This window comes from Varanus komodoensis, unplaced genomic scaffold (assembly GCF_004798865.1).
Source record: "Varanus komodoensis strain SLA01 unplaced genomic scaffold, ASM479886v1 scaffold28, whole genome shotgun sequence".
In the NCBI taxonomy this organism is placed as follows: Eukaryota; Metazoa; Chordata; class Lepidosauria; order Squamata; family Varanidae; genus Varanus; species Varanus komodoensis.
In genome coordinates, this window is record NW_025335727.1 from 14682215 (window position 1) to 14695261 (window position 13047).

A 13047-nucleotide genomic window follows, 5' to 3' on the forward strand; every position below is an offset into this window, starting at 1 on the left:
ACCTAAAACATCCATTTTGCTAAGTTAGACATAAACTAAGATCTATTACTACTTGTCAGGTAGATAACAATAAATCACTCCTTGGTCTTCCAGTTTGAGGAAGCTGTAGAAATAACCCACAGTTGCTCAGCTCCTCATGAACCGGAATATTTATGAGCACTCTGCTTGCAAATAATAACCTAGGTTTCTAGAGGAGCCCTGGCTTGTCATAATATCCCCCCATGTGTGTGTTTATTACATTTTCATCTGTAAAAATAAAGGGTCTTTAAGGGCTTCAATAGATTTTAAAGCTACATCACAGAAAATAATGGCTAGTATATCTGTGACCAAAATAATAAATAAGGAATGCTGTAAAAACTTTTTGTATTTTGTGTACGGTTCACCCAGTTACAAAAGCAGGGTATTTATGAGGTATAGGGCATTACAACAAGGTACAAGGATGCCTAATTTATAAAGCATGAATTTCAGCAGTCTTTTAAAAAATTCACTCAGAAATTTAATATCCACTTCACAGTACAGTCAAGGGAACCTTTTCAAAATATATAGTTTCAGAGGAAATATAACTCCTTCAATAAACAAAATTTTCTAGTCTGATGAAGCCCATTTCAGCCTTTGTTTGGAGCTAGGTCATATGACACCTTTTCAGCATAATTCCCATTCTCTTGTTAATGTCTGTTTGCTATACTATTGGGGCTCTTTGGGACTTGCTCTGTGAAAATGAGATTTGACAGCACAAAAACAGCTTTTTAAAACAAAAAGTTAGCAATGTGCAGTGTCAAGATTCAGTATGATATAGCAGATAAGGAGCTGGACTTGGACAGGCAGGACAGAATTGGATTCAAATTTCCCATCAGCCATAAAACAATATTTTTATGAACAATGGTGGCATGAACTCCTGGCTCCACTTCGACCCAGAAAAAGAACCCCCACCTCAGGAATCCCAGTAAAAGAATCAGAAGTCAGCAGACTTTCGTTAAAATTTGTGAAACCCTGGAATGAGCTAATTATGAAGACTCAACCAGAGGTCAGCTAAATATGGTGCCCAAAATACACTTACTCCCAGGAGAGGAGTCCAGAACTACTATTAAAGTGAATATCCTGCAGCTAAAGCAAGTATTCAAAATGAAACTTGCCCAGAAGATGACTAACACATTTGCCCTCCTTGGAAACAGATTGGCAAAATCGAGAGGCAGAAGGGAGGGAGAGAGCGGGAATTAAGAGCTACAAGATCAAAAGAGTGATAAGCGTATTTATGTTATTTATTCGATCTGTATGCCACTCCAATAGCTGTAGGCTCTCTGGGAGGCTCTCATTTTTAAAATCCATTACAAGTCATACGACAATATACAATTATGAATTGTATGTACAAATAAAATGAATACAATATATACCATAACCTAGAGATAAAGCCATTAAAACATGTTCACAGCAGCACAATTAACAAATGTTAAAATATGAATAAAACAAGGGTCACCTAATCAAAACAACTATAGAACCAATGTAGACAGATGGAAGTAAGGAGTTGGGTAACATTTTTATTAATGATATGGATGAGGCAGTGCAAGGAATGCTTATTGTGTTTGCGGCTGTCACAGATTGGGTGGGATAGCAACCCTACCCAGGAAGATGGAGGGGGGGAGGATCAAAGTCATCTTGATAAGTTTGAGCACTGGGCCACAATCAACAAATTTAATAGCAAAAAATGCCAAGTTCTGCACCCAGGAAAAAGAAACCATGTGTATATTTATAAGATGGGAAATAATTAGTTCAACATTACAAAAAAAAATGAAAAGGATCTTGGAATTGTTATAGCTCACAAGCTGAATATGTGTCAACATTTTGATGTGGCTGCAAAAGAGACACATGCTATTTTAGGCTGCACTTCTAAAAGTATCACTATGAAGTACTAGTCCCCCTCCGCTCAGTATAAGTTAATCTTCATCTTGAATACTGCGTCCAGTTCTGGCCATTGCAGTTTAAGAAATTCAGACAAACTAGAAAAGGCTCAGAGGAGGGCACAGAGGTGAACGGGATTGAGCATATTTAGGTTTGGGAAGAGAAGACTGAGAAGAGATATGATAACAACTGATGGACAATTTCTCCACCTCTTGATAGACCTTTGACCTTAAAGCAGACTTGGGCTGGCTCCTTTTCCAACAGAGGATGCCTTCAAATAGAGGACTGTATTTTGTAAAGTGGGACACATTTTCAGGTAGACATAACTAAGTTAGGCTTAATCATCCCACTTCCTTTTTCAGCCTTCCCCTTTTCTCTAATTTGTAGCACTGTATATAGATGTCCAAATCTGGATTTATTAACCTAGCTTAGATTTCCAGCTGTTTAGATAATGCATATTTCTGTAGTTTGCTCTTCAAACCACTGTTTTATCCAAATTACAACAGGATCCACTATAACGTTCAAAATTGACTTCTTGTGGTATGAATGTCTTATATAAGCCAAACATACATATTTACATGTTTGTATAACAGTCTCATTGAACTAGTTTAATGTACAATGTTTAGATATAGGCTTGGTTTGCGCATTATAACAACCCATGGGCCCAGACTGCAGTGTATTGGGAATGTGCAACAACAAGCATATGCTTTGTACCAACTCCCCACTTCCTTTTCTATTTTTTATTAATTTTCAATATAAAATACAATTCAAAAATTTACAATTAAAATAACGACATACAACATTAAGTATACAATTAAATGAATTCATTGGAAAAAAAACCCCAACAGCTATGCACCCCCTTGCCAGGACCATTGGATACATGTTGAGAACTCATTCAAAAATTCTTTCAAGAAATGTCCCCCTTCCAAAATTACAATGACTCTTGGAAAGGTTCAAATCCTTTCCCTTTCTTTTAACACACATACAATACATGCTCCCCAAATCTCATTAAAATTATTTTTCTTTATATATTCTTTTCTTATTTTAATATTGCAAGTTAATTTATCATTAATAGCTATATTCCAGACTTCATTACACCAATCACACAACTGATAATCATATTTTACTTTCTGGTTCTTAGCTATAATTAGTCTTGTAGCTGTTGTTAAATTTGTTTTTAATTCTTTATTATTCCAACTCTATTGTTTCTTATCAAATATTGAGAGTAATGAGATCTTAGAACATAGAACTTAGTATTTTACAACTTTCTTTAAAAACCTGTTTCTAAAACTTCATTATATAGTCACATTCCCACCACATATGAAAATATGTACCCATGCCATGGGCAATTTCCAAAATAGAATGGAATATTTACTATATATATGATACAACTTCACCAGGGTTAAGTATCATTTCCATACAAATCTATAAAAATTTTCCTTTACTCTTACTGTCATACATTTTAGCATCCTCTTAGCCGAGATATTTTCCTAATCTTCATTAGTAATATTCTTTCTCAAAACTGTTTCCCATGTTGCTTTAAGTAGATCATAGTGATCCTGATCTTCTGAGAATACCTTATAAATTTTACTTACCATCCCTTTCATCTGTATATTATTTTGTTTTTTCCTTTTCCAAAATCATATCTTCAAATTTGGTATAATCTCTACATCTACCTCTTTAACCAATCTCTAGCCCAGCATTATAATAGAATCACATTAAGCCAAGTTATTTTTCCTTTCCTTTCCTTTCCTTTCCTTTCCTTATATTGCTCTCATCTTTAAATTTTTGTTCATTTTCTCTAACCAATCTTTTAACTTTAAAACTTGTCCATTATTTTTTCCCAAACTTTCTCTCAAATATGATGGAAACTCTTCTAATTCAGTATACCTATAATGGTGAGATTGATGGCATGCACTTTTTTCTCAATTGTGAGTTTGCAATGTATTTTGGATTTTTTATGTTTTTATAATATTTTTGTTGCCATATTGGAAAAAAAAATCTGTCAAGGATCCTTCTAGTTGAGAAAAGTCTAATTTTAACCATTTTACTTTATTGGGTTGTGAATATAATATCACTTTATTTGCTTTATAGTACAACTTTACATTAGGAATACCTAGTTCCCCAATCTTTTGTTATCTGTACCATATTTTTAAACTTATCCTCACTTTTTCATCTCCATTACAAAATTTATTAATCATATTTTACCATTCTTTATTTGTTATTTCAATCAGTGAAAAATTATCTTAGGCAAGATTTTCCCTACTTCCCACTTCCACTTTGCATCCTGTTTTGTTATCCAAGGAATGCCCCATTCTAGACTTTTGGATGAAAGAAATAAACCAGGAACTCTGGAACTCAACAGCTCAGAACAGCAGTGCGTGAGCAATCTGGTTTGGGAGTGGGAATCCAACAGATTTTCTGAGCCTGGCTCCCCAAACTTCTGGCCTGCATCATCATCATCATCATCATCATTTCTATTCTGCCTGTAGCCAAAGCTCCCTGGGCAGTTCACAACAGATTTCAACCAGACCTGACCTTGCTGAGCTTCCAAGATTAGGCAGAATCAGACACTTCAGGCTACTGGAAGCTTTCTCTCTGCCCCAACTCACTTCACCTCAAATATTCACATGGGCATCTGGCGGAAGTGGGTCCAAGTGAATCCACAAGGCTGGCTTGCACACACGTGCCCACAGTGCAAGCAGAGTCCTGTTGTGCAGGCTTTGTGCACTTTATGCAGAGAGTATGTACTTTGTGTACTTAGTGCAAGTAAGCTGTTAGTGTCCCAGAGCATTTGCAGACTTGATCTGTACTTGGCTTATTCCCTGGTCAGGACCAAGTACAGGAAAAGTCTGTGAGCACAGGAGAGCTGGATTCTGGCCTGATCTTTGCATCACTAACTCAGATTTTCAGTGCTTAGTTTATTGTAATATCCAGGTCATGCTGTTATACATTGATGCAAATTACTACTTTGAGCATCGAAGCCATTATTTTGCAGAGCTCCTATATAAAAATCTATATAACACAATGCTTATGGCATTCCTCAGCCCATTGGAAAGATGGTGCTATGCTTTATTTCAACTGTGTGTTGTCTTGTGATCCGTGTTCCAGTGATGTGCTGCTTATGTCTCATATTGACAAGGGTCTGTTTCCTAGTTGCTATAAATATGCATCCTTTCATTGCAACATATGGACTGACACTGACTTAAACCACCTGAGAATGTGGCTCTGTTATTTCATTCTTTGCTTTAGGCAACAGACCTAAGATTTTAAGGATTCCTAGGGGACAGCAGGGATTTCTGTTGTTCTTTCATTTACTCTGTTTTCAGATACCTTAATTTAAATTCCTGTTCTTTCAATAAATGTCATACGAATCTAAGGGGAGAAATTTGAGAATAGTGTAGAATTTTTGTTCTTAATTATGAAATGCTAAATCTATGAATGTATATTCTCAGCCAGTAGTCTATGCATATGCCTTATGCAAAGTGCATTAGCACTGATTTCTTTGAAAATTCAAAATACAGATAATGACAAGCAGAGAATTTTTACAAAAAATAGATTTGTACTTCTTCCCTTTCTATTTTGCAGGTACTCAAAGAATGTATTCCCTCTCTGATTGGTCACCTAAGAGATCCCCATCATAATGATATCATCCTTGAAATACTGATAGAAATAGCAGACTATGAACCAGAAGTATTAGCCAACTTACTTCCTCTACTGAAGGAGATTGGAGAGAGTTTCCCAAATCTGATTGGACAAACAGCAAAGATCTATGGAGCCGTTGGTCATGTTGATGAGGTATGGGAACCATGATGCAGCAAGAATACCTTATAATAAACTGGTAGTGGTCTTGGCCAACACTTCTAACATAAGGGTGCACCCATCACCATGCACTAGCAGCAATGGCCACTAAAAAGACTAGTGGAGTAGCACCCACTTGGAACATCTCTGGGTGTTAAATCCATCAGCTTTCCTAGCCATTGACCAAGGGACTAAGAGTCAATATGAATAGCATCCCAGGGAATCAAAGATGAAATGGAGTTTCCGTTGCAGAACTCCCTTGCTAGGATTGAGAATGCCACAAAATGCCTGATTAGCAGATCACTAGCTTGGTGTCTATCTGTTGTACCTTATTTAGCAGAAATGTTTATGTCTATTGGACACTGCAGTGTCTCTTTAATAAGGGATCTAATTCTGCTAATTGCTGGCAGTACAATACAGCTAATATGTGTTGGTACTGTGCAGTAGTTAACTCTTTTGTTATTGTACAGATACGTTTTGTACTGCAACAGGGGTTTTTTTTTATACTTGCTTATCTGGATAGTTGGTCCACCTTTGCTGAAACCTGTGTATAACTACTAGAAAGTTGCACGCAATATATATGAACTGATTGGTATGGATATGTAAGAGGGGAAAACAAAACTTTTTGTGGGTACCACAAGGGCTGTCCCTTTGATGGGTGTCCTTGGAGGTGCCTCGGGGCACCATCGAACCCATGTGTGCTACACTGAGGACTCCCATCTTAACTGCAGAAGGAAACAAAAGTACATCTGTTTGAGGCGATACTGCCTCTTAAAATGCGGGCCAGTTTCACATAGTTTTCCTGTGTGTTAGTGTATTAGGAACCCAGCATTGTTGCAGATAAGAAATCCTATTAGAGGGCCATTTGAAACAGTCTGTCTCAGAGTAGATTACAGTAATTTGCATTCTGCCCTCTGACAGCAAAATGCTGGGTGTGCATTCATGCGGGTTCTTTCAAGTATCCTAATCAAGGCAGCTCAGGAAGTAGTTCTGACCTAGGACTGACCTGTGTCAGGGGAAGTGCAGTGTGCTTATTGCCATACCGTTCTTTTCCTGGCGCTGTTTATCTCTGTGCTTTGTGTAACACACTCAGGGGATCTTTATGGGGATGCTTGTGGCAGCATTTAGAAGTCAAGAGTTTTGCTTTAACCGCATGTTGTGCCTGACTACATAACTTCAGATTCAGTTCTTGTAGTTTAACTGTTAGATCAGGGGTCTCAGACTCGCGGCCCGCAGGCCAATTGCGGCCCATGGGACGATATTTTGTGGCCCCCACTTGATATCAAAGTTTAGTGATAGTGCGGCCCGCGCGTTTTTCTCATACGCACCTGCGTGAGTCGTTACCCTGGGCGCAATGTTCCCTCTAAGCTGCGCGCCGGGACGGGCGGGGCATGGGGAGGGGTCCTGCGGCCTTCAAAGTGCCAGCGGTGCCTGGGCCGGCCTCCTGGAGCGATGCGGGATGAGTGGCCCACCACCACCGTGGTGAATACTTGATGCGGCCCAGCCTCATCCAGACTCTACTTCCAGCGGCCCCCAGGTTAGTTGAGTTTGAGACCCCTGTGTTAGATTGTTTAAGAATCAATGAGATGCTAAATTAAATACAGAATGCTCAGTTGACCCCCCCCTTTATTAAATTTGAAATAAGCACATGGAGCCCCCATCCAAATCAGGATCACCATACACAGATGTGTGTGTGTGTCTGTTGGGGGGTGGGTATAAATCATCCTATCAACGTACTTTCCCTGCTAAACTTCCCACTCTCATCCCCACAGAGGCTAATAAAAAGGGGAAAGCCTCAATTGGTGCCAACACTCTTTGCCTTTTCATCTCCTGAAGTTGACAGAGTAGCTGGGTGTTCAGACTTGAGTCTCTGGCCGACTTGAGTCTCTGGCCTCCACCACTCCCAGAGTTTGAAGGTTCCCATGCCTGTTTTATAGCCAAAGGCAGTTGTGGACAGCTTATGTCCCTCCAGATGCTGTTGGACTACAACTCCCATCAGCCCTCCCAGTATAGCTAGGAGTGAGGGACTGTGGGATTTGAAGTTCAACAACAGCTGGAGGGGGCATGTTCCCTATTCATGCTCTAAGCATAGACTCTGAGAAAGGAAAGGACAATTGTGTATCAAGTATTTATTTATGCCACTGATCGCCCTTAGCTTAGGAAGGGAAAATTGTCATCAAGTCTGATGTACGAGGTCTTCTTACCTTGTAAACAACTAGAAATGTAATCCTTGTTGACATCAGAAACTTGTGAAGTTCTCTTGCATCACTAGGTTTTATTTGCTCTGAAGATGCCAAACATATTACATGATGCACAATGCTTGATGAAGGTGTTATTTTTTCCTGTCGGTATATTAATTTCTCTATCCCTCTTGGTTATTAATAGACATTTCATTTTCAGGAGTCTGTAGGACTGAGAATCATGTACTGCTGTATCACAATGGCCTTGAGTAAATTACTGATTTGTAACTCTGTAGCCACATTTGATTATAGCTAGAAAATGAGCGGAACATAATCAATGTAAACATTTTAAGAAATATAAAAACAGTGCCTAGAGTTACAGCAAACAAAATGGTTTATTTTGAGTTCTGAGCCTTCCAGACGTCCTTTACATTACTTTCCCTGGGTCCTCGTCCTCCCCACCACTCCAAACACACACAATATAAATCTCTAGAAATGATATAGCCTCAGACAAGAAACTGGCCTCATCTGAAACATCACGAAACAAAACCTTTCCCAAATTTTGTTGATGCCTGTTGCCAGTTAGCATTGATTAATCAGCTTAAGTGTTCCTCTCTAAGAAAACAGTTCTACTTACTTTTCAGTTTAAAATGAAAGACAATATTTTCCTTCAGCTCCAAGATTGTTTATACCCGTGGTTTGAGATGTAAGCATAATCATGCTATGAGGCTTCTCTGTCCATGCATCTGTGTGTGCTCGGGGTAGAGAGAGTGAGCTGAAGAGGTAGAGCAATGGAAGAGTAAAATGCTTAGTAGGATTTTTTAAATTCTTCTTTTGATTATATATATAGTCCTCTTGGTTAAATTTATAAAAATCAAATATTTCCTCTAATGGTAATATGCCTGGCCTTGAGCCAGGTATGCAGAAAAATACTAGTTTGTAAATTAAAAAGAAAATTACCCGCGCCCCACAAAAAAACCCAGTCTGATGAGCACCACACATTTCTTGCCCTCCAGGAGGCACAGACTGTTGAAGGAAGTTAAGCCTCAACTGTGGTGGTGAGGAGGAACTAAGGAAATTGTCCCCCTTGAGCCAGTACTAGTGATGAATATCAGGCAATGCTAATCCTGCCCGGCTGTGACCACCTGTTCAGGGCACTATCAGCTTTAATTATTTGAATATTTATGGGCTTGTTTGTGCGTCGAATTGTTTGAACTGTGTTTAAAAATGTCACTGAATGTAGGTATGCTCAATGTTTTCTTTTCTTGGTATTTTGAACATTATAATGGGTTGTTTTATACTCTTGCTATTTTATCAGAAGTGTGATTTCATCATGCTCTGTAGTTTGGAAGTTGGCTGGAGTTGACATTGTCCTGATACGTGACCTAAAAATACCTAAAATGAAAGGAAACTGATCTAATTCCGTTGTGGTGAAAAGAGCCATTGGGCAGGATGAATTAGCTTGGGAAGCAATGCACTTCAAACCTGAAATAACTCCTCTAAGGGAGTAAGCCCAAGATCACAACTGATGGGCCATAGGATGGCTCAAATTCCTAGATTTGAGGTCAGAGACTGGGAATTGGCGCTCTAACACCCACTCCCCCCCCCCCCACACACACCCTTTTGCAGAGGCACAGAAAGAGTCACTCTTTGAGGTTGAAACATGATCCCTGAGAAGAAGGGAGAGGGGTTTTTGGTTTGGGAAGTGAGAAGACTGGATGGGTCCGGAAAGGAGCTATCCTGAGGCCTCGCCTGCTTCCATCTCTCCTCCTCTGAAATGCCCCAACTAATTGGGCAACACCAAAAGTGTGGTGAAAAGTGCAGGGCAGGGCAATGAGGAGACACAGATCACCTCCGCTTGGTGGTTCTGGCCACCCCTGCCAGATTGTTACCCCAAAGGACTCCTTATGAGGGCAGCGCTGCTATTAGCTTAAAAGGCAGGATCCGGTGCTGACAGTTTGCTAGCCCTAAATACGTTGCACAAACAGAAACGATCCCGGCCCAACTTAGGAAGCTAGCCAGAACAACACATTCTGAAATAGGACAGATCAGCAGAGTTCCCTTTTTCAGGCTTCCCTTGCCCTTTCTTGGGAGCTCTGCTAACTCATCCTATCCCAGAAATGTTTTTTTCCTCCCAGCTAGTTTTGATTGTGAAACCTGTGCTAGCTTCCCATTGGTTGTTCCACTAGCACAGAGGCAACTTCATAATACTGCCCAAAGTTTACCAGAATGAAGGGGTTGAATTAGTGCTGGGAGCTGTGCATAATCCAGCACAACACCTGTACCCTGAGACCTGATTTAACTGACTTGTTATCTGTAAGACCACATTCTACTACCAGCAGTCATCCCCACCACCACCCCATAACTTGGAATTTTAATGTAGGTCTCCTTTTTTTGTTGTTTGCTGCTTTTAGAGAGCCCTTTTGGGTTATTCAGTGGCCTATAAATTTAATAAATAAATCCATTCTTTAACTAAGTGTATAGTTTTATATGGTATTTTTGTTTTAAAGTGTTTCAACTCTTCAGAGCTACTTTGAGTGGTGTGGAGGAGATATTTTTCCTTTGTTAGAGAGTTCATTTCTAAACAAATTAAGTGAAAAAATAGAGCACAATGCACAACACTAAGCCCTGTTTGATTTTGCAAAAGTGGTGATGTCCCCATGGTAGTTTTTGATCCCCAGAAACAGCAAGGAAGGAATTAATTTCTGAAATGCTGGCACCAAACAGACTGTGATTTTTGTGATTTCATATCACTTTTGAGTCACTTCTGTTTTTTGCCAGTTTTTGGCCCCAGCCTACATTTGATCATTGTACATATCTCCCATCCCATGGGAATGTTATGAAGTGAGTTTGTACATAAGGCTAAGCCATCATGGGTTATTCTAAGGTTATCTGGTGGTTGTTTAACCTTCATATGATGCACAATGCCCTGGTCAGCACAACAAGCCATGATGTGCACCCACTACAGCTTGCATATTTAAAATGGCAGTCAGCACATGGTGGGTTGTGGTGATGGGTGGAATTGGCTGCTTGTCTGCAGAAAGAGCTTTTGAATAACTGCAGTGGGCTCTATTTAATTGCTTATTTTTTGTTCAGCCACAGTAACCATGGGGTTGCTATTATTCCTAGGAGCAAATCTTGGAGGAGGTAGAGATGATAGGTGTTACAGGGCAGGAAGAAAAGATTAAGGTCTGTTTCCTGAGTTGCGGATGATGATACTGACAGCCCACCTCCTGGCTACTATTTGAACACAAATTGGACCTGTTAAATGTGTGCATTTGCCTAGTTTGGCCCCGAACCTCCAAACGTGAGCCAATTCTTACCTCATATATTATGCTTGGCCAGTGGCTGATGTAGGAATTGTGGGGTGAAACAGTTGTGCAGCTTGCTGAGAAGCTTACAGCATTTTTAAAGCCTCAAACATCTGGTCACTTAATTTAAGACTGGTCATGTAGTGCCCAGATTTTTAAAAAAATTCTTATCCCAATATAGCAAGTGAATTGAAAAGCACTGTGACTAGGATTTCCTCCTCCTCTCCCCACTGACATTTTTGTTTTATTCTCTTCATACTTTATGATCTGATCCCCTAGCAACATGACCTTTGATTATTATTATTGAGATTTTGATCCTGGCCAATTTTAGGGACAATATTGCTTTTCTTTGTACCTATCTTGCTTCACCCTGTAATATTTCTTGGGTATCCTGTGCAGAATGAACTGTGATACTTTGTTCTGCGGATTGTCATGTGGTGGCTTACTGACAGCACCTACAAGTCATAAATCTTACTTTATGTGAATGTACTCATTGGCAGAACTAGAAGACAGATTGTAAGCACTCTGATAAATGGCCTGCCTTCAGATTTGAAGGCCCACTTCAGATGGTTGAACCAAGAAAGACCTGAGAGTAGTTCAACAAAATTTTATCAAGTTATTGTAGTTTGTGTTAGACGTTATCTCTGGTTTAGATAATCAGTGTAACAGAAGCACATTAAGACTTGATGAATAAAATATGTCTTAGTGACATGGCTTTTGATGAAGGTCTCTTTCCATGCATGTATCATTAAAAGTGAGAGGGCATGATCCAACACAGAGTTAAGGTCGTGGATATCAATGAGCTTAAGCACACTTAACTCTTTTTTGAATTTTTGCCAAGAGATTTGAAAATCCACTTTTCTGTATGGACTGGAATGTGATTCTCTTTTACCTAGCTTTTCTTCCACTCTTTTTTAGTTGTGAGAAGATCAGAAATGTGGTATTTTCTATGTCCCATCAAAACTGTAGTGTAATGAAATTGATTAGAAGCAATCAATTGATCATTTGATCATTTTGCTTTTTAATGTTCCCTTTAATGTGTGAATAAAGTATACTTGCCCACACACTCATCCCATGTAAACATTCTCAAACAAGCTGTAACAAACCCATGTCTCTGTATTTCTAATAATGTTGCTTGGAACTGAATGCAGATTTCCAAGTGAAACCAAAGTCCAGTGTATCATGCCGATTAAGTGTTAACATTAGATCTGTTTTCCTGCTTCCTTGAAGGTTTTGTGTGGTGTTCCAGTAAAACATTTATTTTATGTAACTGGGTATTCTATTTACATGGACCACTAACATTTCCTGTAATTTATAATTGTTTTAATATTAGCTCTGGTTAATTAATATCCACAGGGAGAAAAATATTAATCACCCCTCTTCCTCACAGCAGCTTTCTCAATTAGAAGAATGTAGATTCACTCATTAGGAGACAGAAGAGGTGAATACTCTTCATTTTCAAACATACTGGAAAGGTGTATGAGACTAAGTTTGAGTCTCTTGTTTTTATAATCTAAAAGCTGCATTAAGTATAGTTAACAACTTAGGTTCTATATGTACACTGCCTTGGAACGCCCATTACTGTTGTAGACATTGGCTTGGTTCACACCACATGGCAAATAACCTCCACTGTTTCCACAGTGTGAGGATTTTTGCCTGAACTTGCTAGTCAGACAATCAGTGGTTACATGGGCAGCCTGGTTTCTGTACTCCCCACTTTGTTGTCCTGGCCTCATGCTTGTCTGTGGAGCACAGCAGTTGCCTCCTGACTGGTCCACTGCAGTCCTGAGGCAGGTTACCCTTTTCCCATCTCAAGTATGCCTGCGTGTCTATGGCACTTCCCAGTCACTCTAGCCCCA

At 39.4% G+C, this 13047-nt stretch overlaps 1 protein-coding gene across 5 annotated transcripts in view; it reads left to right on the plus strand.

Moving 5' to 3' along the window:
* VEPH1 (ventricular zone expressed PH domain containing 1) overlaps positions 1–13047 on the plus strand; it is a 154117-nt gene that overhangs the window by 59641 nt on the left and 81429 nt on the right. For all 5 annotated transcript variants that reach the window (XM_044434633.1, XM_044434634.1, XM_044434636.1 and 2 more), the window contains one exon: positions 5485–5694. In XM_044434633.1, the coding sequence (XP_044290568.1) occupies positions 5485–5694 (210 nt within the window). The remainder of the gene's footprint in view (positions 1–5484; positions 5695–13047) is intronic.